The sequence below is a fragment of the Rhinoderma darwinii genome, chromosome 11, assembly GCF_050947455.1.
Source record: "Rhinoderma darwinii isolate aRhiDar2 chromosome 11, aRhiDar2.hap1, whole genome shotgun sequence".
In the NCBI taxonomy this organism is placed as follows: Eukaryota; Metazoa; Chordata; class Amphibia; order Anura; family Rhinodermatidae; genus Rhinoderma; species Rhinoderma darwinii.
In genome coordinates, this window is record NC_134697.1 from 91,090,690 (window position 1) to 91,118,435 (window position 27,746).

Consider the following 27,746-nt stretch of genomic DNA (forward strand, 5'->3'; position numbering starts at 1 on the left):
GATCACGTGACCTCAGTGGGAAGGTCCCTGTGACGTATTTTCAGTCTACGTGTAAAATGTTATTATTGGTTGTTCCATGAGAGGTAACACCCTGGTTAGAGGGTACGCCCTGAGGGTATATTAACCTATGTATCTTGATAATAAATGAGAATATTGATTGAGACGACAGATTGCTATTGTCTTTATTGATCTCCCGGTGCACTGCTGATACTTCAATTACCATATTTGAATACCACCTGACAAAGCAGAGGGAGCCCATTAGAGCGCCCATCCCAAAAGGTGCTACCTGGAAGGGGTTTCTTCGACAGTTATGGTGCCGAACAGCCCGGGACCTCCTAATGAGAATTTTGTGCAAAGTCCACTAATCTGGAAGGACCTGGGGAGTCACTGAAACCAAAACCGATCGGTAAGTAACAGACTTTATGTTACACCATTTGTTTCAGCCACTCTGTTAAGTAACTGGAAACGTACTTTGTATATGTAAGTCTCTACAAAGGGGTCCCGTAATAATCAGGTCCTTTGTCAGGATGGTAGTGTGGTTAGATGGATTTACATGGGGGTGTATGTGACAAGTGTGATAAATGTGTGTGTAGTGTGATGTTGAATACATCTGTGAGAAGACGTACATATCAAATGGTTGAAACTGTATGGCTCCCAGCCCAGAAGTAATATCCACTTCATAGAAGACGATATCCACTCAGTGCAAGGAGGAGCAATTGTGTCTATATTGAATTTGCACTCAATACCATTACCCAGTGCAATAGGGAAAACTTTGAATACTGTATTAGAAAATCATTTATATTTTCCTAATTCACTGCCAGACAGTGATATTGTGTGTAAGGGTCCATAAACCAGTTGTATGCATTGCCAGACTGGCATAAGGTGGGAATCAGTACAGACTGATTTCTAGCACATGATAATCCGGCATATACACTTTGATGTAAAATAACATCCAAGTAATGAAGTCTGTAGTAGTATAACATCAGACCGCTGGATTGAATACCGTTGTAATATAACATCCTGTATTCAACGAATGACCCTGACACTTACCCCAGGTGCCACCTGTGTCGGAGTAGTATAACTACCCAGACTAATTACAGTGAAGGACATTGGTATTGGCTCAGACCCAGAGCCCCTAAAGAAATCTTCACCAACATACATAACATGCCCCTAAACTACAACCCACAGAGTGAACGGCTGAGCGGGGAGGATAACATATATGTTACCAAATATAATTTGCATGTGAAACCATTGCAAAGTGCTAGAGGAAAGAGTTTGGGATATATATGCTACATCACAGGCTGTATGAACCGAAAGACACCCCCCCCCCCCCCCCCCCGGCAGCAAGTGTTCTGCATAAGTGAAAGAGACGAAGGGTTTGTAGAAGTTTGAAATGAATGTGACCAACTCCTGCTTGAATCAATGGAAGTTCATGAATGTAGATTGTGTTGAAGGATTTGCTCTTGTAATTTGTGGATTGGCAGCATTTTGTCTGTTCTTGATGTTCAAAACAGTGAGGGATCAGAGAAAAGGATATCCCACTGCTAGAATAGTCTGAAGGAACGACTTTTGATATTGATAGTCTTTCTGGAACTGTAAGATTGTCTGAGATATCAGTCAACAGACTAAGGCCTGTCTGTTTGGAGCTGGGGAGTTTTCCGGAGACTACCCTACGCCCTCTGACCATGGGGTCAGGAAATAGTAAGACAAAAATGCGGGACAGCCCTGAGACGTGGGTCTCTGCCATCAAAATAGTAGAAAGAGCAAAAGGATCTGAGGCTGTGAAGGATTGTAAAAGAATGTTTAAAATGATGGGAGTTGGGTCCTATGGAACATTAGCAGAATGTGATTGGAAAAGATTTATGACAAATTGTGTTGGATGGTTGAAAGACAATAACATGGTGGAAAAAGCCCAAATGTGGTATGAGGTAGCACAGAGAGTGAGTAACACAGAACATAAGAGTATGGAAGCAAATCATGGAATAATGTATGATTTATATGACCCTTTAAGTGAAAAGCTCCTCACTAATGTGTTAACCCCTTTACAACTGCCAAACAGCCCCACAGCAGCAACTGCGCCATCTCCTTGTCCTGAAAATAAAGAAAGGCAGCTGCTGGACATGTCCACACTGTGGGCAGCAGAACCCCCTCACTGCAGGATATTGTGTCAGTTGTGGTACGCAGCGCCCCACTAGATTGTTTCCGTTAGTATCAAGTATCCATACACACAGGGGACCAAAACCAGTAGATGTAGACGGGCAACCAGTACAAGGGGCAGTAGGGGAAATCCAGTCACATGAAGCCACTGTGTATCGCCCCTGGAGCCCGGCTGATTTACTAGCTGTATGTAACGCACTCCCAGACCCACGGAAAACACCCAGCGCTTTCCATAGAAAGCTGCGAGCCATCTAGCTTACCGTGCTACATGGTCAGATATGGAGAGCCTGGTAGAAACAAAGGGAGGGGAAGTGCTCAAAAATCAAATACAAGCTGCTATTACAAATCCTGTACCAGCAAATAAAACCAATGAGCAATCAGGACTAGAATACCTGAACGCTATGCAGCCCTGGGTAGATACTACTCAACAGGATCGAACTGATAGTTTTATGTCATTTTCCCAAGATGTTAAACAGTCAGTCCCTGATTATGCCACAACTTTACAGCAGCAGTGGTTAGATCACGGGTATGAAGAAGGTGATGCAAAAGACTTGCGCCTACTAAAAATAACTTTTATGTCCGGTCTTAAGCCGGCAGTACAAGAAGCTGCTAAAAGATCCCGCCCCGACTGGCGTACATGCCAGTTTAATGATTTAGTAAGCATTGCAAAAGGTGCAGAGTTAGATTTAGCTCCTAAAAGAACCCGTCTCGCCCCGATGCAACAAAAGGGGGGCTATAGAGGAAGAGGCAGGGAACAAAAAGACACTTTGAGAACCCGGAGAAGGGATCTTAGCCAGATTACATGCTGGAATTGTGATAAGAAGGGTCATTATTCAGCCCGATGTCCCTCCCGTCCAGTTGAGCCTCCCAATTCTTTGATTGCTGCATAGGAAACTGGCAACCCTGATGTCTCCCTCTGCCCAGTGCTCCCCCCCGACAGGTCCATCATTGATGGTGCCTGTTACTTTACCCACAGGGGAAAATACCTCTTTTCTAGTAGACACAGGGGCAGCCAGAACTGTATTACAAACCAGTGGCATAGCTATAGGGGTTGCAGCGGTCGCAGTTGCGACCGGGCCCCTAAGCCTGGGGGGCCCACGGGCCCCCGTTGCCATACAGCATTTTTTCTAACTAAATCTTCTGTGCCGTGAAGCCGGCACTTCCGGGTTACGGTCACATGGTACACTTAGTGTACCATGTGACCGTGTTGTCACGTGACACAGCTTCCAGACAGAGCAGAAGAGTCGGTGCGGAGGACTCCAGGTAAGCTGCAGTGTAATGTAATGTAATGTATTGTGTTGTAACGTTATGTATTGTAATGTAATGTATGTGATGCCTTGTAATGTGTTGTGTTGTATGCGGTGGAGAGGGGGGGAGCGTTAAATCACAGCCCCCCCCCCCTCCTCCACCGCAAACTGCACAATACAGTATAGTACACATGAGTGTATGAGAGCGGGGCTGCGGCTGTGTAATACATTCACTGCCCCGCTCCTGAGTCCTAACATGTGCGCGCCGTCAGGATGATGTGATGCGGCCGGCGCTGCACTAATGAGCGTCGGCACTGAAGACAGAACATGGTGGGCGCACTGCAAAACACCCCCATGTTCTGTCCTCAATGCCTGAACCGCCGCTCATTAGTGCAGCGCCGGCCGCATCTCCACATGCTGACTGCGCCCACACTTATATCAGGAGCGGGGCAATGGCTGTATTACACAGCTGCAGCCCCGCTCTATAACGGCGGAGATCAGAGAAACCACTCATCTCCGTTGCTCATCTCCTGAATGCTGCGATCAAAGCTGACTGCAGCATTCAGGGGAAAATGAGAAGGGGGGATGCCCCTGGATCGCATCACAGGGAATTCCTGTGATGCGATTAAGGGACATACCATATATGGGCAGACAGCCCAGGGTCTGTTGAAGGACCCCAGGGCTGTCCTACCATATTTCCTGTTGTTAGGGCATACTGAGGTATGTCCTAACAACTGCCTGTGTACTATCCGTACACAGGCTAATGTACTGGCATATAGCTATAGGCCAGTACATTGAAGTTTAAAAATAAAATAAAAACAAAGTAATGTTAAATAAAAAAAATACACATACACTTTTTTTTATAATAAACATTAAAATAAGTCTCAATACATAAAACATACACATAATCGGTATTGGCGCACCCGTAATAACCTGCACAACAATTTTTTTGCATCATTTATGATGTGTACTCTGTAAAAAAATAAAATAAAAATTGCTTTCTATCACTTAGGCCCCATTCACACGACCGTGCCCGCAATCAGGGCCCGCGATTGCGGGCACGGCCGGCCGCCGACTGCCACCCGCATTTTCGGGCCGTGCTCCCATACAAAGTATGGGAGAACGGCCCGCAAAATGCAAAAGGACGGACATGTTCCATAATTTTAGTGCTACGGAAATGTGTCCGCGCTCAATGAAAGTGAATGGAGGTTATTTACGGTCGTGTGCATGGGGCCTAATTATGAGGCACAAGGTGCGATGATGAATTTAACCTCCATGTGCCTCACATTAATAGTAATTAACCCCATCATGTACCTTACACATTAACCCATTATGACTGAGAAACATGATGAGGTTAATTACTATTAATGTGAGGCACATTCAAAATTCATCATCACACCTCGTGCCTCACATCAGAAAATGGAAGAACTTTTTTTTAATTTTTATTACTGTTGGCAAATTAAACGAAGTATCGGTATCGAAGTCCAAATTTTGGTATCGTGACATCCCTACACTGTGGGTCGCGTCCCCCTGGGGGTTCGTGAGTCACTCACCGAGGTCCCGGTTCCAATCAATGCTGGAGCAAGGAGCTGACATCTCCTTGATCCAGCATTCCCTGTGCCGTGAGCGGCTCGACGCAGGCAGGCGGGATGTAGCGACATCATCGCGCCTTCCTGCGCTGAGTCACTCATAGTACACACCGGAGGAGGCGAAGGATCCTCCACTCGACGTGGGAACGGGGATAGGTAAGTAATTATGCACATATGGGGGCATTATACTGTATGGGGGAGGCTGATATTGGGGGCAGCTATGGGAGTATTAACTGTGTGGGGGCATTATACTATGGGGGCTGTTGGGCAAGGCGTCTGGGCATAGGAGCGCGCAGGGGTCTGATGATGATGGTGGTGCTGGGGAGGGGTAGGGGGGCCCAAGCTGAATTCTTGCACCCGGGCCCATGAGCCTTTAGCTACGCCCCTGTTACAAACCAAATATGTACCGGCAGAGTTGCTATCACCAGACTATATAGATTGTGAAGGGGTGCAGGGAACATCATTTCAGTTACAGTTAACAAAACCAATGCGACTGAATATACATGACACACAATCAATTGTCTCCTGTGTGTTAGTGTCACCACACACTCCCTACAATTTATTGGGGACAGATGTACTCAGTGCCCTGGGAGCAGCATTGGACTTTTCTTCTGGCACGCCTATATTAACCTCTGCCATTCCAGAGTCTCTGCTATGCAAACTCCTTAGTATGGCAAGTATGCCAGACACTGAAAAAGCCCCAAGTACCCCTCCCCTTTGGTTGGCAGACATCCCAGAAAAACTATGGGCACAAGATAAGATGGATGTAGGAGTTTTAAATGTGCCGCCTGTACAAGTAAATGTAAAATCAGACATGCAGAACCGTCCTGTATGTATAAAGCAATATCCTCTGAGTCCACAGCAAGACGCTGCTATAGAAAAGGATATTAACTCCTTACTGGAAAACAATCTTATAGTGCCCATAATCTCGCCTTTCAACACTCCTCTCTACCCAGTAAAGAAAAAGACACTGCCCGGTCAACCTGTACAGTACCGGATGGTACATGACCTACGGGCTGTGAATGCTGTGACAATAATTAATACACCACAAGTGCCTAACCCACATACCCTGCTCAACCAGGTCCCCGGCACTGCAGTCTATGTCACAGGTATAACCCACATACCCTGCTCAACCAGGTCCCCGGCACTGCAGTCTATGTCACAGGTATAACCCACATACCCTGCTCAACCAGGTCCCCGGCACTGCAGTCTATGTCACAGGTATAACCCACATCCCCTGCTCAACCAGGTCCCCGGCACTGCAGTCTATGTCACAGGTATAACCCACATCCCCTGCTCAACCAGGTCCCCGGCACTGCAGTCTATGTCACAGGTATAACCCACATCCCCTGCTCAACCATGTCCCCGGCACTGCAGTCTATGTCACAGGTATAACCCACATACCCTGCTCAACCAGGTCCCCGGCATTGCAGTCTATGTCACAGGTATAACCCACATACCCTGCTCAACCAGGTCCCCGGCACTGCAGTCTATTTCACAGTTATAGACTTAGCCAATGCATTCTTCTCCATCCTGCTGGATAAAGAGTGCCAGCAGTATTTTGCATTTACACATAGGGGAAGACAGTATGCTTGGGTAGTGCTGCCACAGGGTGCCACAAACTCCCCTGATATCTTCTCACGTACCATGAAAGATATTCTGGACACCTGGCAGCCCCCCAATTAGTCCTCAGTTCTACTACAATATGTAGATGATTTGTTACTTTGTAGTCAGAGTCTGGAGAAGAGTGAAACAGATTCTAAATCACTATTAATGTTCCTAGAAGAAGTGGCTGTAAAACGTGCGAGCACAAGCTGCAATTATGTGCCAAAACAGTGGTTTTCCTTGGTCACTGTATTTCCCAAGATGGATCTCGATATTGGAGCGAAGACAAAGGACATTTCCTCACCGGGTATGCTGTGGTCCACAATGGATGGCCAGAAGCTTTTCCAGTGGCTAAAGCAAATGCAGATACCACAGCAAAGAAACTGATAGCTGAGGTAGTGTGCCGCTATGGAGTACCAGAGACAATTGAAAGTGACAGAGGTACTCATTTTACCCAAGAACTATTGAGGAACATATTAAAAAGCCTTGTGATAGAACAAGCATTTCATACTCCCAATCACCCACAAAGCAGTGGTAAGATCCAAACTTTCTTTCAGGTACCCACTCACTACAACCTGGAGACTGGGTGGTAACAAAGATACACAACAGGAGCAGTCTGGAACCAAGGTACAGCCAACCAGTAGAAGTACAGCCGGTCACCGCCACATCAGTGAAGCTCCAAGGTACAGCCAACCAGTAGAAGTACAGCTGGTCACCGCCACATCAGTGAAGCTCCAAGGTACAGCCAACCAGTAGAAGTACAGCTGGTCACCGCCACATCAGTGAAGCTCCAAGGTACAGCCAACCAGTAGAAGTACAGCTGGTCACCGCCACATCAGTGAAGCTCCAAGGTACAGCCAACCAGTAGAAGTACAGCTGGTCACCGCCACATCAGTGAAGCTCCAAGGTACAGCCAACCAGTAGAAGTACAGCTGGTCACCGCCACATCAGTGAAGCTCCAAGGACGAGCCAATTGGATACATGCAAGCCATTGTAAAAAAGTTATCAGCCCAGATGACGTCGCCTCGATCGATGATGTTGCCCTTGGCAGGGTTGGTGTTGATGTTGCCCCTCGTGGGGACGATGACTCAAGTTCTCAAGGAGGAAGTGGACAATAAATTCATAAAACATCATCAAATTATAACAGCATTAACAAACTTATCTAATTGTTGGATATGTACACACAGTCCTATAAGTTCAAAATCCATGCCATACATGGCTGTGCCCCTTAGTGAGAAAGAACTTCTTAACACTACATGTTGGGATCCCTCAAAGGTAAAGGATAACACAAAAAGGTATACATGGTCTAATACCAGTGTGCCCTTACCCATAGCAGGATGGATGGAGGATCCCTGGTGGCAGGTAAATCTAACCCTGATACCTGGTAAGGCACTGATTCTCACACAGAAGGAAAATGGAAAATGGGTCCCTAAAAATGTCACTAAAACACTGACACTAGGTGAGATCCCCATAAAAGGCATAAAGATAAGCTTCAATAAAACCCAACAGACCTCAGATGTATTTAGACCAAGTCTGGTAGAACGGTACATACAATGGTAGTTGGGAATACGGCCATTTCTTCCCTTCAGGAAGTAAGACTGATCGTAAACGTTATCCAGGGTATATGGAAGAAACAGACTTACAAGGGAATGAAACTATGTATTGTGGATGCACAGGAGTATACCATGGCTCTTTGGGAACAAATTGTCCTTGGTGTGTATTACAGCAGTCTTTTCCCTTAGTTCATTTTGCTCATATGTTAACCCTAGGAAGTATGCAATGGTTTGACCTTCCCCATGATATATATATAGTGTGCGGACATAATGCATATAAATGGATCCCGCAGACTACACAGGTACCTGTACCCTAGCTAGGTTACAGTCTGCTAACTGGACATGGGACACGGATGCTCTTCCTTATGATAAAGAACCAAAACTCCTTATGATAAAGAACCAAAACATATGCTGTACAAAAGGGAGGGAAAGCAAAAAGCCCACCCATTGGTACACTTACCTTGGCACACCAAGTTAGGATATGCTCTATCTATCTTTGGAGGACCAATTAGAAACGCACATAACATAGAAAAACTAGCAGAGTTGTTTGACAATATGACCGAATTAATATTTGATGCTTTAAATGTTTCTTCAGTACTTACCCGACAGCTTATTACTGTTACTAACCAACATACACTTGTACTAGATTACTTAACTGCAAGTCAAGGGGGTATGTGCCAGATAGTGGGTCCTGCATGCTGTCATTATATAGATCCCCAAGGGACAGTACAGATTAAACATGATATTGAGCAAGCACAGCAATTAAAGGAGGAATATAGGGAAGCCAATTCTGAAGAAGATTGGAACCTAGATTGGCCAGACTGGTTGTCATGGCTGAACCCGGCCTCATGGTTCAGAGGCATTGGAGGATGGGCTGCAGGACTCATGGTTCAGAGGCATTAGAGGATGGGCTGCAGGACTCATGGTTCAGAGGCATTGGAGGATGGGCTGCAGGACTCATGGTTCAGAGGCATTGGAGGATGGGCTGCAGGACTCATGGTTCAGAGGCATTGGAGGATGGGCTGCAGGACTCATGGTTCAGAGGCATTGGAGGATGGGCTGCAGGACTCATGGTTCAGAGGCATTGGAGGATGGGCTGCAGGACTCATGGTTCAGAGGCATTGGAGGATGGGCTGCAGGACTCATGGTTCAGAGGCATTGGGGGATGGGCTGCAGGACTCATGGTTCAGAGGCATTGGAGGATGGGCTGCAGGACTCATGGTTCAGAGGCATTGGAGGATGGGCTGCAGGACTCATGGTTCAGAGGCATTGGAGGATGGGCTGCAGGACTCATGGTTCAGAGGCATTGGAGGATGGGCTGCAGGACTCATGGTTCAGAGGCATTGGAGGATGGGCTGCAGGACTCATGGTTCAGAGGCATTGGGGGATGGGCTGCAGGACTCATGGTTCAGAGGCATTGGGGGATGGGCTGCAGGACTCATGGTTCAGAGGCATTGGGGGATGGGCTGCAGGACTCATGGTTCAGAGGCATTGGGGGATGGGCTGCAGGACTCATGGTTCAGAGGCATTGGGGGATGGGCTGCAGGACTCATGGTTCAGAGGCATTGGGGGATGGGCTGCAGGACTCATGGTTCAGAGGCATTGGAGGATGGGCTGCAGGACTCATGGTTCAGAGGCATTGGAGGATGGGCTGCAGGACTCATGGTTCAGAGGCATTGGAGGATGGGCTGCAGGACTCATGGTTCAGAGGCATTGGAGGATGGGCTGCAGGACTCATGGTTCAGAGGCATTGGAGGATGGGCTGCAGGACTCATGGTTCAGAGGCATTGGAGGATGGGCTGCAGGACTCATGGTTCAGAGGCATTGGAGGATGGGCTGCAGGACTCATGGTTCAGAGGCATTGGGGGATGGGCTGCAGGACTCATGGTTCAGAGGCATTGGGGGATGGGCTGCAGGACTCATGGTTCAGAGGCATTGGAGGATGGGCTGCAGGACTCATGGTTCAGAGGCATTGGAGGATGGGCTGCAGGACTCATGGTTCAGAGGCATTGGAGGATGGGCTGCAGGACTCATGGTTCAGAGGCATTGGAGGATGGGCTGCAGGACTCATGGTTCAGAGGCATTGGAGGATGGGCTGCAGGACTCATGGTTCAGAGGCATTGGGGGATGGGCTGCAGGACTCATGGTTCAGAGGCATTGGGGGATGGGCTGCAGGACTCATGGTTCAGAGGCATTGGAGGATGGGCTGCAGGACTCATGGTTCAGAGGCATTGGGGGATGGGCTGCAGGACTCATGGTTCAGAGGCATTGGGGGATGGGCTGCAGGACTCATGGTTCAGAGGCATTGGAGGATGGGCTGCAGGACTCATGGTTCAGAGGCATTGGAGGATGGGCTGCAGGACTCATGGTTCAGAGGCATTGGAGGATGGGCTGCAGGACTCATGGTTCAGAGGCATTGGGGGATGGGCTGCAGGACTCATGGTTCAGAGGCATTGGAGGATGGGCTGCAGGACTCATGGTTCAGAGGCATTGGAGGATGGGCTGCAGGACTCATGGTTCAGAGGCATTGGAGGATGGGCTGCAGGACTCATGGTTCAGAGGCATTGGGGGATGGGCTGCAGGACTCATGGTTCAGAGGCATTGGAGGATGGGCTGCAGGACTCATGGTTCAGAGGCATTGGGGGATGGGCTGCAGGACTCATGGTTCAGAGGCATTGGGGGATGGGCTGCAGGACTCATGGTTCAGAGGCATTGGGGGATGGGCTGCAGGACTCATGGTTCAGAGGCATTGGAGGATGGGCTGCAGGACTCATGGTTCAGAGGCATTGGAGGATGGGCTGCAGGACTCATGGTTCAGAGGCATTGGAGGATGGGCTGCAGGACTCATGGTTCAGAGGCATTGGAGGATGGGCTGCAGGACTCATGGTTCAGAGGCATTGGAGGATGGGCTGCAGGACTCATGGTTCAGAGGCATTGGAGGATGGGCTGCAGGACTCATGGTTCAGAGGCATTGGAGGATGGGCTGCAGGACTCATGGTTCAGAGGCATTGGAGGATGGGCTGCAGGACTCATGGTTCAGAGGCATTGGAGGATGGGCTGCAGGACTCATGGTTCAGAGGCATTGGAGGATGGGCTGCAGGACTCATGGTTCAGAGGCATTGGAGGATGGGCTGCAGGACTCATGGTTCAGAGGCATTGGGGGATGGGCTGCAGGACTCATGGTTCAGAGGCATTGGAGGATGGGCTGCAGGACTCATGGTTCAGAGGCATTGGAGGATGGGCTGCAGGACTCATGGTTCAGAGGCATTGGAGGATGGGCTGCAGGACTCATGGTTCAGAGGCATTGGAGGATGGGCTGCAGGACTCATGGTTCAGAGGCATTGGAGGATGGGCTGCAGGACTCATGGTTCAGAGGCATTGGAGGATGGGCTGCAGGACTCATGGTTCAGAGGCATTGGAGGATGGGCTGCAGGACTCATGGTTCAGAGGCATTGGGGGATGGGCTGCAGGACTCATGGTTCAGAGGCATTGGAGGATGGGCTGCAGGACTCATGGTTCAGAGGCATTGGAGGATGGGCTGCAGGACTCATGGTTCAGAGGCATTGGGGGATGGGCTGCAGGACTCATGCAAGGCGCTTTACATATATTACTCATAATATCGATTATATACGTTTTTGTTAAATTAGTAGCATATCTGATACCTATGCTATGTAAGAAGGCTAAGAAAATTGTCTATCATAAGCCGAAACCTTTTAATCAACAATACCCTATGTCACAGGGATTTTATGCACAAGGCCAGAACCTGGTGAATGGGTGAACACCCCCCCATGTAACACTAAGTGTGTGTTCATTTATTAAAGCTTTGCCACTTATATCTTATATACATGTTAGGACTTTTATACAGGGCATGTTGTTATTGTTATCACCATATAAAATATTGACAGAGGTAGAGTCCAACAAATCCAAGCAGCCGTGCAGACGAGCAACTACGGGACTCGTCAACGCACTGACGGGACCCTATACCCAAACCTGAACTTGGTGATCGCATTATATTACTAGTAGTGGCCCTATTCACTATTTTATTTGAGGTTTATAATCAGATCATTCTTAATCTCTGTATTTTAATATGAGAAAAAGGGGGGTTTGTGATGGCTGGTCAAATTGCTTATGTTCTCTGTATTAAACGACACTATGAATTATCCAGCAGGATGCCGGATTATGAAGATATGGATTCTCCATTTTGTAATGATCTCTTTCTGGTTCTGTTTGAATCACAAGGGAATAAGTTATTACTTTGTGTTCTTTTTCGTGGCCTTCAATACTGGTAGATAGGAGTCTGGCAGAACGCCTAGGCCTGAAATAATCATCATATTTGTAATTAATTCTCTTCATCTCAGTATTTCACACACATATATGAAATCACCACATACACTTATGAAAACCTCCTACATTTCTATTGTTTGTAGGCCAGGATTTGCAGGTGTTAGAAAGATCACGTGACCTCAGTGGGAAGGTACCCTGTGACGTATTTTCAGTCTACGTGTAAAATGTTATGATTGGTTGTTGCATGAGAGGTAACACCCTGGTTAGAGGGTACGCCCTGAGGGTATATTAACCTATGTATCTTGATAATAAATGAGAATATTGATTGAGACGACAGATTGCTATTGTCTTTATTGATCTCCCGGTGCACTGCTGATACTTCAATTACCATATTAGAATACCACCTGACAAAGCAGAGGGAGCCCATTAGAGCGCCCATCCCAAAAGGTGCTACCTGGAAGGGGTTTCTTCGACACCAGCATTATGTCCCTCTTCCTTCATATAACCGGCATTATGTCCCTGCTCCCTCATATTACCGACATTATGTCCCTGTTCTATTACAGCGTGTAGAAGAAACCAGAGACTGCTCCAATAACCAGGCACAGACACCAGAGTTTGTTCCACCTGTATTAACCCCTTAATGACGGGGCCTGTTTGGGCCTTAATGACCAAGCTAGATTTGTTAAATCTGGTATGTGTGACTTCATCAGAGAATAACTCTGCGAAAGTTTTGAATATCCAAGTAATTCTGACATTTTTTTTTCGTCACATGTTGTACTTTATTTTAGTGGTAAAAGTAGACTGATACGATTTGCGGAAATGAATAAAAAAATAGAAAAAAATGAAGAAATTTTGTAAAAATTATCATTTTTCCCTATTTTTAACTGCAATATGTCACATATGTACACACATACTGTACAATTTTTTTTATTAAATATATATTTCCATCTCTTTACTCTATTTTGGCAGCACTTTTGAAAAAAACTCGAGTCTTCACTAGATAGAAGAACCTGCAGGGCGGCCATGACAAGGTTTTTTTTTTTCAGTGACTGGTTGTACAACGTCTCTTTAGCTCCATCAATCCTTATGAGGGACGAACGTGCCAAGTGACGCGGTACACCATAACAGGCCCCTGCCCGGCAAGGTAGGAACCGCTATGTGCACAAAACAACAATCACCTACAGAATATATAAAGGGACAGTGTCCAAAACCATCTATAGGAACAGTAAAGGATCACTAATCCCCAAAATGATGTCAGTATTTCCAGAAGAACCGTAACAAAGCCCATGGTGTATTGATAAGGAACAGCTCGATTATTAGAGATCCTCCAAAAAAAAAATATCATGCCCGTATCACGGTACAGAATTAGGAATGTAACAGCCGCATGTGGCAGGACATAGTCATAACAAAAAGGAAATACATCCTCAATTTATTCTTGTAACCATTGCTAAAATGCACGACTTCCACTAATTCAGGGGCGGCACGGGCCGCAGGGGTGGGATTTATCTACTAATTCAGGGGCGGCACGGGCCGCAGGTGTGGGATTTATCCACTAATTCAGGGGCGGCACAGGCCGCAGGTGTGGGATTTATCCACTAATTCAGGGGCGGCACGGGCCGCAGGTGTGGGATTTATCCACTAATTCAGGGGCGGCACGGGCCGCAGGTGTGGGATTTATCCACTAATTCAGGGGCGGCACGGGCCGCAGGTGTGGGATTTATCCACTAATTCAGGGGCGGCACGGGCCGCAGGTGTGGGATTTATCCACTAATTCAGGGGCGGCACGGGCCGCAGGTGTGGGATTTATCCACTAATTCAGGGGCGGCACGGGCCGCAGGTGTGGGATTTATCCACTAATAAATGCAATGCCCACATTTATTTTTTATTTCAAGAACACTTGTGGGGTCCATGTTCTGAATAGACAGATGTGGCTCCTGCACAATAAACAGTATTCATTTGTGAGTGATCAAGTCCTGGATTTAATTGTCCAAGAAATGTATAAAAAAAAATCATAAAGGGAAAATTTAGTTTTACAGTCTGAAATAAATACTTTACTTCCTCCCCGTGAGAATCCCTCCCTCCCTTGGAAAGCTCAGAAACGAAAAATAAAATATGAATAAATGAAATTGACTCCCTAAAAAGAATCCCCCCCACCCTTTTTGGTGTTCCCTAAATTATACGGTGTGGTAGGACTCAAAACAGGGGTAGTTGCACAGGCCTGGATTTGAAGGGCACATGGGGCAGTAAAACCGGGAATCGCTCCTCCTTCCGTGCTTACTGCACACCCGGCATCTCTTTTGGGGTATCTTTGGTTCACAGTGGCAGGGACGGGGTGAAGGAAGTGGCGCTCAGTGAGCCTTTTGACATTCTCCGACTCAAAGGAGTCTCCAGGTGCGGGGGAGTCAAACAGGAGGCGCTCTATAATTTTCTCCTGATACTGGAGGAAACTGAGCGTTCCCTGGGTCTTGTACAGCACATAGCTGTTGTAAGTGGCCATCTGGATGAGGTAGATCGCTACCTTTTTATACCAGGCCCTAGTTTTGCACTTGACCAGGTACGGTTGTAGGACCTGGTCAGATAGATCGACTCCCCCCATGAACTTGTTATAGTCCACAACGCAGACCGGTTTCCTCTTATCAGAGGTAGAGCCCCTCTCTCTCACTGCCACTGTGGTGTCCTCGTGCACGGTGGAGAGCATGTACACCTCCTTTTTGTCACTCCATTTGACAGCGAGCAACTGGTCACTGGTGAATGAGAGTGACGCATCCCTTACTAGTCGCCTGGACACCAGTCGTTGAGGGAAGCCGACTCTATTTTCTCGTACCGTCCCACAGGCCCCTGTATTAGCAGCATGGAGGGACTTATACAGGGGGACACTGGTGTAGTAATTGTCGGTGTACACATGGTACCCTTTCTGTAGGAATGGCACCATGAGTTCCCAGACAATTTTCCCACTAATGCCAATATCCTCTGGGCATCCTGGGGGATTAAGGTGGCGGTCCCTGCCCTCATATATAAAAAAGGCACAGGTGTAGCCCGTTGTGCTCTCGCACACCTTATAGAGTTTCACTCCGTATCGGGCTCTTTGGAGGGGATGTATTGGCGAAACGATAGACGGCCCTTGAAGGACATAAGGGACTCGTCTACCGCTAGTTTTTGGCCTGGGGTGTATAAATTGAAAAATGAGTCGCTTAGGAGGGAGATGAGGGGTCTCAGTTTGTTGAGGCGATCATAGGCTGGGTCACTTCTTGGGGGGATTTGTGTATTGTCAGAAAAATGCATGAAACGCATTAGAGTCTCATAGCGCGTTCGGGCCATAACGGCTGCAAATACAGGCGTGCTATGGATAGCGCTGGTAGCCCAATAGGAGCGGATAGAGGTTTTTTTTACTATGCCCATGTTTAGGGTAATTCCCAAAAAAATGTTTATTTCAGAAACTGTTGTGGGGATCCATCCTCTGGCATAGCAAGACCTGGGATTTTGGGTGCCAAATTGCCTGGCGTATAAATTCGTCTGCTGGACAATTATTTCCAGGACCTGATCGCCTATAAACAAATGAAAAAAATTATAGGGACTAAAATTTGAGACATCTGCGTTGATGCCTGGAGTCGCTGTAAATGGCAAAACTTGGGGGGAGAAAGCAATTGCAGGATCCCAAATTGCGGAAGGGACTGCAGTACTAGGCCCGTCTCCCGACGCTTCACCGCTGACCGCTGCGTCCACCACCATAGGGCTGGGGGGTCCAGTGGCAGAAGCAGAACTTGTGTCACTTTCTGAGCCAAGTTCTGCTTCTGACGCAGTGTCCGTATCACTGCCGGAACCGCTAGAGCATAGCATGGCGTATGCCTGCTCTGCAGAGAACATTCTGCGGCTTCTGCGGTTCATGTTCACCACACTAATAATTGTATTTTTTTTTAGAAGACAAACAAAAAAACGGGGGTGATTACGTGTAATCTGGGGTGATTACTGGTAATCTGGGGTGATTACGGGTAGTCTGGGGTGATTACGGACAATATTCGGATAATATCTGAACACTGGCGAGTATGTATGTGGTGTATTTTACAGTATAATACAGCACAAGATTTGTATAGTATCTCTCTCTCTCCTCTCACAGATCAACTACAGTGAGAGGAGGGAGGGAAAGAGCACAAATCTTGTGCTGTATTTTGAAAATCTGGGACTATGGTCACTGTGATAGGTATATCACAGTGACCATCTGATCAGGGACCAATTATAACGGTCCCTGATCAGTTTCTATTTACAGGCAGAATAGCTGCCTTTCACTGACAGCGCATGCGTGCGCCATTTTTTTTTCCGGCGGTTGGGGGGAGGGGGGGCACGATCGGGGGCCTAACAAGTAGTTTTTTATCTCCTCTCACCAAACATTCATGGTGAGAGGAGATAAAAATGTAAATTTTCAACCGCTGTATTAATTGTAACGGCGGTCGCCGGTATTCGTTGAATACCGGCGATCGCCGGTTTGGGGACCGCAACAACGGTCCCCAGACTGTGCTCCAAGCCCTCAGCTACCTCGGTTAGCTGAGAGCAGGGAGCTATCTCTTTTCGCGGCGCCACAATTTTATTCAGATGCAGTGCCGTGAAAAGGCCTATGCATCAGAATAAAGCCCGTTAGTGGCAGCCGTGAAAAGGCATATTGGCGGTCACTAACGGGTAATGTGTTCTGTACAGTATAGTTAGTGCACCAATGAGGACAGCGCCACCATCTGCACGAGGCAGTAGTGAATGTATAGGTCATGAGTAACGCAGTTCTACACCCACCCACCGTACGGCTTCCTCTTCAATGTGAAACCACGCAGTATATGAATTCATATGGGTAGATCGCTGTACAAGCAGAGCCACTTATCTGGCGCAGAACGTTTACATATCGGAGATCAGCGGTGAGAGCTCTGTTCTAAGGATCACGTGGGCGGCTCTTAAAAGAGCCTTTGTGGTTAAATGTGGATAAGCGGCGCTCACTTGCTCTTGGCGCTTTTGCTGCTCTCGGTCTTCTTGGGCAGCAGAACGGCCTGGATGTTGGGCAGGACGCCTCCCTGAGCGATGGTCACACCACCCAGCAGCTTGTTGAGCTCCTCGTCATTGCGCACGGCCAGCTGCAGGTGACGGGGGATGATTCGGGTCTTCTTGTTGTCCCGGGCGGCATTTCCGGCCAGTTCCAGGATCTCAGCGGTCAGATATTCCAGCACAGCGGCCAGGTAGACCGGAGCGCCGGCGCCGACCCTCTCAGCGTAGTTACCCTTGCGGAGAAGTCTGTGCACACGACCGACAGGAAACTGAAGTCCTGCCCGGGAGGAGCGGGTCTTGGCTTTAGCCCGCACTTTGCCTCCTTGCTTTCCTCTTCCAGACATGTCTATTATCTGATCAGATCTAACAGCTGCGCTCCGACCGCCACTTCTTATACCCGGATGGAGCAGAGAGCTTCTTCTCTGATTGGCCGCATCTAAAACTGATATTCAACGCCAGACGCTGTAGCCAATGAGGAAGTAGAATATTTCTATAGACTCGCAGATAACACCACGCCCCCTCCTCTGTCTCTACCAACAGGAACATCTCCCGCCTGAACTCGAATGGAGCAGGAATAAAGCAGCAGCGGCGGCTTCTTCTCATTAGGCGCCAAGTAATGTGCCCCGTCCCCGCAGGAAGGACCCAAAGGCTCTTCTAAGAGCCCCCACCAAGTCTACAACAGAGCTGCCGCCTCCATCTTGTGCTTATTCGTGCGCATGTCTTTATTCCCGCTGGTCTACATAAATCAAATATCAAAAGTGGGGGCATAAAGGGGACAAACTGGGCTGTAATGTTCGTCTCCCTCAAGTACCGCACTATTGGAGCTCTGATATTAGATGTTACTTCTGAATAGAGCTGCATCAATTTGTCCTTTTCATTCTCTGAATGCGTCTCAGTAAATGTTACTCTGCAGCAACTTCATGCGTTAGTGGGATGAGGGGAGTCCTAAGTATAGACAACGCACAGTGTTAGTACGAAGTAGAAATAGGTGCATTCTGTTTCCTGTCATTGTATTGCCAGCAGCGCGATTATACCAGCAGTCTGGCAAAGTGACATACAAGACAATGCAAGTCCATACTTATGTGGAACTTGGTGCTACAAATTGCTAGTTTGTTTTGAAAATCGCGTAACATTTGTAGCAATGAGAGCAGCTTGGAAAACACGGCCCCTCCAACATTGGGATTTGCTCTTGTAAAATGCCGTATCAGCTGCATCAGTTTTCTCCTTTTTCATTCATTGAATGCGTCTCACTAAATGCTGCTCTGCAAGAAACTGCACGCGTTACTGTAATAAAGTGAGTCCTATATAGGGACAGCAGACAGATTCATTATTAGTACTAGAGGTTAACAGATTTATTGCCAGCAGCCTTATTAATCCCAGCCGTCCGGCAGAATGAGATACGGGCCGAGCCGATACTTGTGTCAAAGTTGGTCCCAGTAACAGATTTATTGTTTGTTGTAAGAATCTCGTAACATTAGTAGCAGTGACAGCAGCTAAGAAAACACTGGCCCTCTCTCCAAGGATTGCGGAAAGCACGTTGCCCAGCAGCAAGCTGGACGCCGAAGAAGCAACACAGCAAGTCCGCTGTTTGATCCACTGCTCGTGCGCTTATACAGCGCTATGAGCAACTGAGCGGATATTCAGCGGTGAGTTTCTGCCACTCCTGTACGTGCAGGCATCGGCACAAACGGCGTCCGGCAGCGCCGCTACGAGGATGTGTTTTCCTGCCGGAGGATCACTCGCCAGCAAGTATAGCACTAAGGCACTCTTTCCCTTCAGATTAACACTCTCTGGTCCAAGACCGATTTGTCAGCTGCTTCTAGGACGCTATTAGGGGACACACTGCAGTCCTATATCCTGCTCCTCACTGGAAGACCGACGTGATACTGAAGCCCCTACCCCCGTGTATATAGAAGTAGAAGGTCACTGCTCAGATACACGAGCGGTCACCAGCAGACATCATAGCTGATCTATAGAGGATGTGGCGGCTCTGAGAAGAGCCTTTGTGTTGTGTAAGATGGAGCTGAGCAGGAGCGGAATTAACCTCCGAAGCCGTAGAGTGTGCGGCCCTGGCGTTTGAGCGCGTACACCACGTCCATAGCGGTGACGGTCTTCCTCTTAGCGTGCTCGGTGTAGGTGACGGCGTCACGGATGACGTTCTCCAGGAAAACCTTCAGGACGCCGCGAGTCTCTTCATAGATGAGACCGGAGATGCGTTTGACGCCTCCCCTGCGAGCTAGACGGCGGATTGCAGGCTTGGTGATGCCCTGGATGTTATCACGGAGCACTTTCCTGTGCCGCTTAGCACCGCCCTTTCCGAGTCCTTTTCCTCCTTTACCGCGACCAGACATCTTGTAAGCTGGAGCTAAAGAGAACTATTGTACCGACAACCGCGGGGCGCGTCTTTATATAGACCTTGGGCGGACCAGAGAGAGAACTGTAAGACATGTCACTTCCGGGGCGTTTCTTTAAGTAAATTCACATTACCAATCCCTCCCCCTCCCGTTGATTGGCTTAACTCAGATTTTGAATTGCACGTTCATTTTACAATACCGGCCGCTCTTTTCCCGCTTATAGCGCGACTGCTGTGTAATCTCTATCTGCCCCAAATCTAAAGCGTAATGTTAAGGGAAACAAGGAACAAGCGTGACGTCTTGGATTAGTATGGCGGCTGCTCGTTATCTGCCGTCAGGTTCAGGATTTGTGTGCCCGCAGATCACCCCTCCGGCCACCAGCACAACGGCTTTATAGAATGAATAGGGAGGAGAGGACTCGGGCAGTGTTAATGCGTTTAGATCTCTGATTTACAACGGTGACCAGAACTACACCCGATGATCATGACCTCACAGAATAAGAGTATAATTCCCCTGCGCTTGTGTTCACACCGGGCGGAGGATACGTGCGCCCCCACCCTACACGCTGCGCCTGGTTTGCCTTTACAAGGAGTAGGGAACAAGGACTCCGCCCACACTGGTCAGCGGAGGATGATTAGCTGCACATAACGGCGTCATTCCTCGCAGCAGCAGCGGAGGTTATTATCGGAAGAGCGATCTGCGGTCATCAGTGAGGAATGGGGCGGGTTATCACTGCGATACAGCCGGAGAGCGAGGTGATGAATACAGCGCAGACACCCGGCATAACACATGAAAAGGGCCGGATAACCTGAGTGCTAGAGACGGGGACTGGTTATAGTGTAAATGGCGCTAAGCACTGAAAGGGTTAACAATGGCACCTCCACATATTAATAGCAGAGCACCGAGAAGCCAGCGGGAGAGTCGCGGTAGAATTAACGGAGGAAAAGGATTCAGCTCGTTTGAGGGAGGATTTGGTGGCTCTGAAAAGAGCCTTTGTGTTGTAATCGTTGCCGGGTTCAGACCTAAGCCCTCTCCCCACGGATCCTGCGGGCCAGTTGAATGTCTTTGGGCATGATGGTGACCCTCTTGGCGTGGATGGCACACAGGTTGGTATCCTCAAACAGTCCGACCAGATAAGCCTCGCTGGCCTCCTGCAGAGCCATGACTGCTGAGCTCTGGAAGCGCAGATCGGTCTTGAAGTCCTGAGCGATCTCTCGCACCAGGCGCTGGAAAGGCAGCTTACGGATAAGAAGCTCGGTGGACTTCTGGTAGCGGCGGATTTCACGGAGAGCGACTGTGCCCGGGCGGTAACGATGAGGCTTCTTCACTCCGCCGGTAGCGGGAGCGCTCTTCCGTGCAGCTTTAGTAGCCAGCTGCTTGCGGGGCGCTTTCCCGCCGGTGGATTTACGCGCAGTCTGCTTTGTTCTGGCCATAGCTCTACAACAACGTGCACACTTGTAGACTGATACGAGGAGAGGAAAGAGCAGAGTATTTATACACTTGAGCGTGTCCTCATTGGTCCATGAAAGACACACCCCTACATTCTATTGGCTTCTTCATAAAAAAAATATGCGACCGACAAAGCAAATGTGATATTCGCCACCAATCACCGTTCCGAAGAGGCGGACACCGGTTTACATGACGTCCACACGCAGCTTGTACAGCAGGGGGTGTTAATAACAGCTCACTGTATTTCCATGTCCGCAGATCACGTACACAGCGTTATATAAGAGACAACTTCCCCATCATCCGCCGCTTCAGTGGTTTTATAGATTACACAAAGGGACAATCCCCCACCCCATCCTTACACAGAACACTGTGCCCCGTATCCAGAGGCAGCATATAAGGGTCACCATCCACCACGTGTAATGAGGAGCATGGGACATTGTGCTCTATTTACACCGGAGAGAGTGTAAACCATCGGCCTCCTTCACGTGGATCCTGTGCTGTAAGCTACAAGTCTATTGCTGCCCCGGTCCTTATTCACACATTACACCTGGTGGACTGTGACCTGATAAACTCTGCCTGGATGTTACACCATAGTGACGGGACGGACACTGTGGAGGTCTGGATACAGCAGCTATGGCGTCCAGCGCAGATGACCAGAAATGACACTTGTCATAGAGTAACAGGGACATGAAGCTCCTCCGTGCACACGCGATGATGGCGCCTCCTTTATCTCAGGATCGCGCTGCTGTCTGTACCGGAGGAAAAAGCGGCCAGTGATCATACAGCTCTGCCGGGGAGAAGGTGGTGGCTCTGAAAAGAGCCTTTGTGGGACAAGAAACGGGCGGCTCTCGGTTATTTCTTCGTCACGGTCTTCCTGGAATTAGACGAATTCTTAGCCGGACTCTTGGCAGCTTTCTTAGCCGGACTCTTGGCAGCTTTCTTAGCCGGACTCTTGGCAGCTTTCTTAGCCGGACTCTTGGCAGCTTTCTTAGCCGGACTCTTGGCAGCTTTGGGCTTGGCCGCCTTCTTTGCTGGGCTCTTTGTTATTTTCTTGGGGGCAGGTTTTGGCTTTTTGGGGCTCTTCGCCACCTTCTTGGCAGCGGCAGGCCTCTTGGCCTTTGTCAGGCTCTTGGCCGGAGTCTTCTTCGGGGATTTGGCAGCAGCCGCCGGCTTCTTCTTGACCGCTTTGTCCTTAGTCTCCAGCTGCTTCTTGTTCAGCTTGAAGGAGCCGGAGGCGCCGCTACCTTTCACCTGGAGCAGGGTTTCCTTGGTCACCAGAGTCTTGAGCGCCATCTTCAGGCGGCTGTTGTTCTTGTCTACATCGTATCCTCCAGCAGCCAGAGCCTTCTTCAGGGCGGCCAGAGACACCCCACTGCGCTCTTTGGAGGCGGACACGGCTTTCACGATGAGCTCGGACACGCTGGGACCGGAGGGTTTTTTGGTTTTCTTGGCGCCCCCTGCTGCAGGTTTTTTCGGCTGCTTCTTGGATTTGGCGGCAGGCTCGGTGGGAGGGACAGCGGCGGCTGGTGCGGTCTCTGCCATCGTATAACACGGGAATCCACTAAAACAATTATTCTGCGAGGGAAAAACACTGAGAACAGAGATGGGGGCGCCTCTTATATGTACAGCGGCTGCTTGGTGATTTGCTGCGATTGTCCTGAGCGTCTATTGGCTGACACTGATCACATGTCCTTCCTTTCCTCATCTGACAGGAGTGAAGCTCCGCTCTCCCCTTGTGCTTCCCTGCCCGGGATAAGAGCCCTTTCCGACTAGAAGCGGCCGGGCGAGCGGGCTCTCTACGCGACTTCCCCCTCCCTGACATTCCCCCTACTCATTTCTAGCCTTCACTGGCAGAGATGCTGGGAAGGAGCCGGGAGGAGGCCCCGGGATCTCTGCCATAGTTCTGACGATCTGCACGTCGCTGTGATCGGACAAGATAAATGTGTTTGCGGGAGCTCGTTCCTTCTATTCCCGGCACTTGTCACTATCACAGGGTTCTTTACCACAATGTCTAACGTGCGGGAAGCTGATTGTCCGATGCGGGGGCGACCTGGAGCCGCAGAGAGCCCAGAAGGGTAACCCGGCACAGACGCGATGTCGGAGTGTCTTCCGCCTGTCTTACTGTAACTTGGCACAGAGGAGACACCAGAAACTGCTCCACCTGTGTTACAATAACCAAGCACAGAGGAAACACCAGAGTTTGCTCTACCTATGTTACAATAAGTCGTCAGAGGCAGGACACCAGCGTCTGCTCCACCTGTATTACAATTTCCCAGCACAGAAAAGACACAAGTCTGCTCCTCCTTTACTAAACTAACCTGACACAGGCCAGACCCCAGAACCTGCTCCTCCAGCAGTACATTACCCGGACACAGACAGGACACTAGAGACTTCTCCACCTGTATAACTATAACCTAGCACAGAGGGAACAGACACTGCTTGTTCCTCTTGTACTACATTAAGCCGGCAAAAGACAAGACACCGTAGTATTGTCCCTGTCCCCTCATATTACTGGCATTATGTCCCCTGTAGGAGGGTACAGGGACACAATGCTGGTAATATATCCCTGTTCCCTCATCTTCGAGGCATTATGTCCCTGTTCCTTCATATTACCGGCTTTATGTCCCTGTTCCCTCATCTACCAGGCATTATGCCCCTGTTCCCTCATATTACAGGCATTATGTCCCTGTTCCTTCATATTACAGGCTTTGTGTCCCTGTTCCTTCATATTACAGGCTTTATGTCCCTGTTCCTTCATATTACCGGCTTTATGTCCCTGTTCCCTCATCTACCAGGCATTATGCCCCTGTTCCCTCATATTACAGGCATTATGTCCCTGTTCCTTCATATTACAGGCATTATGTCCCTGATCCTTCATATTACAGGCTTCATGTCCCTGTTCCTTCATATTACAGGCTTTATGTCCCTGTTCCCTTATATTACAGGCATTATGTCCCTGATCCTTCATATTACAGGCTTCATGTCCCTGTTCCTTCATATTACCGGCATTATGTCCCTGTTCCCTCATCTTACAGGCATGATGTCCCTGTTCCTTCATAATACCGGCATTATGTCCCTGTTCCTTCATAATACCGGCATTATGTCCCTGTTCACACATAGTACCGGCATAATGTCCCTGTTCCCTCATATTACTGGCATTATGTCCCCTGTAGGAGGGTACAGGGACATAATGCCGGTAATATTTCCCTGTTTCCTCATCTTACAGGCATTATGTCCCTGTTCCTTCATATTACCGGCTTTATGTCCCTGCTCCCTCATTTTACAGACATTATGTCCCTGTTCCCTCATCTTACTGCCATTATCTCCCTGTTCCTTCTAATTACCGGCATTATTTCCCTGTTCCTTCATATTACCGGCATTATGTCCCTGTTCCTTCATATTACCGGCATTATGTCCCTGTTCCTTCATAATACAGGCATTTTGTCCCTGTTCCTTCATCTGAACCGGCATTATGTGCCTGTTCCTTCATCTTATCGGAATTATATCTCTATTCCTTCATAATATTGGCATTACGTCCCGGGTTCCTTCATATTACCGGCATTACGTCCCTGTTTCTTCATATTACCGACATTACGTCCCGCCTCCTTCATATTATCGGCATTACGTCCCTGTTCCCTCATCTTACCGGCATTTTGTCCCTGTTCCCTCATCTTACCGGCATTATGTCCCTGTTCCTTCATCTTACCGACATCATGCCGGTAATATAAAAGTACAAGGACATAATGCCAGTAATATGAAAGTACAAGGACATAATGCCAGTAATATGAAAGTACAAGGACATAATGTCCCTGTTCCCTCATCTTACCGGCATTATATCCCTGTTCCTTCATATTATCGGCATTATCTCCCTGTTCCTTCATATAACAGGCATTATGTCCCTGTTCCTTCATATTACAGGTATTATGTCCCTGTTCCTTCATATTACAGGCATTATCTCCCTGTTCCCTCATCTTACAGGCATGATGTCCCTGTTCCTTCATAATAACGGCATTATGTCCCTGTTCCCTCATATTACCGGCATAATGTCCCTGTTCCCTCATATTACTGGCATTATATCCCCTCTAGGAGGGTACTGGGACATAATGCCGGTAATATAATGTCTGTAATATGAGGGAACAGGGACATAAAGCCGGTAATATGAAGGAACAGGAATATAATGCCTGTAAGTTGAGTAAACAGGGACATGTCCCTGTTCCTTCATATTACCGGCTTTATGTCCTTGTTCCCTCATATTACAGACATTATGTCCCTGTTCCCTCATATTACCGGCATTACGTCCCTGCTCCTTCATATTACCGGAATTACGTCCCTATTTCTTCAAATTACTGGCATTATGTCCCTGTTCCTTCATATTACCAACATTATGTCCCTGTTCCTTCATATTGCAAGCATTTTGTCCCTGTTCCTTCATATTACCGGCATTATGTCATTGTTCTTTCATATTACCGGTATTATATCCTTGTTCCTTCATATTACAGGCATTTTGTCCCTGTTACTTCATCTTTCCGGCATTATGTCCCTGTTCCCTCATCTGAACCAGAATTATGTGCCTGTTCTTTCATTTTACCGACATTATGTCCCTGTTCCTTCATATTATCGGCATTACGTCCCTGTTCCTTCGTATTACCGGCATTACGTCCCGGTTTCTTCATATTACCGGCATTACGTCCCGGTTTCTTCATATTACCGGCATTACGTCCCGGCTTCTTCATATTATCGGCATTACGTCCCTGTTCCCTCATCTTACCGGCATTTTGTCCCTGTTCCCTCATATTACCGGCATTATGTCCCTGTTCCTTCATCTTACCGACATAATGGCGGTAATCTGAAAGTACAAGGACATATCGGCATTACCTCCCTGTTCCTTCATAAAACTGGCATTACATCCCGGTTTCTTCATATTACCGGCATTACGTCCCGGCTCCTTCATATTATCGGCATTATGTCCCTGTTCCCACATATTACCGGCATTATGTCCCTGTTCCTTCATATTACAGGCATTATGTCCCTGTTCCTTCATATTACAGGCATTATGTCCCTGTTCCTTCATATTACCGCCATTATGTCCTTGTTCTTTCATATTACCGGCATTATGTCCCTGTTCCTTCATATTACAGGCATTATGTCCTTGTTCCTTCATATTACCGGCATTATGTCCCTGTTCCCTCATCTTAACGCCATTTTGTCCCTATTCACTCATCTTACCGGCATTATGTCCCTGTTCCTTCCTTTTACCGGCATTATGTCCCTGTTCCTACTTATTACCTGCATTATGTCCCTGTTCCCTCCTATTTACGCATTATGTCCCTATTCTATTACAGCGTGTAGAAGAAAGCAGAGACTGCTCCTCCAATAACCAGGCAATTACAATAACGACTAAACACACTAGAGTTTGCGGCTACAATAACCTTGCACCAAAAAAAAGAAACAACAAAGTTTGTATTACAATAACCCAGAACAGACTAGCAACTATAGTCTTCTCCACCTGTAATACAATAACCCGGCACAGACAAGAAGCTATAGTCTGCTCCACCTGTATTATAATATTTCGGAAAAGACAAGCAACTATAGTTTGATTCACATGTAATACAATAACCCCGCACAGAATAGACACCAGAGTCTACTTCACCTGTATAAATAAAACCCAGCACATACGTATTGATGTATTACAGATGGAACTCATTCTAGTGTACTGTAATAGACAAGACATTAGAGTACGCTCCATCTGTATTACAAGAACCCAAGTCCCAGCACATACAGTACAGGACAGGGACAGCCGGAATCAGAGAGACGGTCAGTAGCCAGGGACAGCCGAGTGCAGAGAGACGGTCAGGAGACAGGGACAGCCGAGTGCAGAGAGACGGTCAGGAAACAGGGACAGCCGAGTGCAGAGAGACGGTCAGTAGCCAGGGACAGCCGAGTGCAGAGAGACGGTCAGGAGCCAGGGACACCGAGTGCAGAGAGACGGTCAGCAGACAGGGATAGCCGGAAACAGAGAGACGGTCAGAAGCCAGGGACAGCCGGGTGCAGAGAGACTGTCAGGAGTCAGGGACAGCCGAGTATAGAGAGACGGTCAGGAGCCTGGGACAGCCAAGTGCAGAGAAACGGTCAGGAGTCCGTGACAGCCGAGTGCAGAGAGACGGTCAGGAGTCAGGGACAGACGAGTGCAGAGAGACGGTCAGGAGCCAGGGACAGCCAAGTATAGAGAGATGGTCAGGAGTCAGGGACAGCCGAGTATAGAGAGACTGTCAGGAGTCAGGGAAAGCCGAGTATAGAGAGACGATAAGGTGTCCGGGACTGCCGAGTGCAGAGAGACGGTCAGGAGTCAGGGACAGCCGAGTGCAGAGAGACGGTCAGGAGCCAGGGACAGCCAAGTGCAGAGAAACGGTCAGGAAACCGGGACAGCCGAGTGCAGAGAGACGGTCAGGAGCCAGGGATAGCCGAGTGCAGAGAGACGGTCAGGAG

At 48.4% G+C, this 27,746-nt stretch overlaps 3 protein-coding genes across 3 annotated transcripts; all 3 read right to left on the minus strand.

The window, feature by feature from the left end:
• Nucleotides 1-17,408: 17,408 nt before the first annotated feature.
• Nucleotides 17,409-17,801, minus strand: LOC142664008 (histone H2A type 1). The gene has a single exon (XM_075842888.1). It carries the CDS (start codon nt 17,799-17,801, stop codon nt 17,409-17,411), a length of 393 nt encoding a protein of 130 aa, XP_075699003.1.
• A 3,032-nt stretch (nt 17,802-20,833) lies between these two features.
• Nucleotides 20,834-21,244, minus strand: LOC142663023 (histone H3). Its single transcript, XM_075841318.1, has one exon. The coding sequence runs from the start codon at nt 21,242-21,244 to the stop codon at nt 20,834-20,836; it is 411 nt and encodes a 136-aa protein (XP_075697433.1).
• Nucleotides 21,245-22,092: 848 nt separating this feature from the next.
• Nucleotides 22,093-22,830, minus strand: LOC142664009 (histone H1.5-like). The gene has a single exon (XM_075842889.1). The coding sequence runs from the start codon at nt 22,800-22,802 to the stop codon at nt 22,113-22,115; it is 690 nt and encodes a 229-aa protein (XP_075699004.1). The 5' UTR covers nt 22,803-22,830; the 3' UTR covers nt 22,093-22,112.
• Nucleotides 22,831-27,746: the final 4,916 nt, after the last annotated feature.

Bases quoted from the DNA above. Each gene is read 5' to 3' on its own strand.
- LOC142663023 (XM_075841318.1), bottom strand. From the start codon at position 21,244: ATGGCCAGAACAAAGCAGACTGCGCGTAAATCCACCGGCGGGAAAGCG.
- LOC142664009 (XM_075842889.1), bottom strand. From the start codon at position 22,802: ATGGCAGAGACCGCACCAGCCGCCGCTGTCCCTCCCACCGAGCCTGCC.
- LOC142664008 (XM_075842888.1), bottom strand. From the start codon at position 17,801: ATGTCTGGAAGAGGAAAGCAAGGAGGCAAAGTGCGGGCTAAAGCCAAG.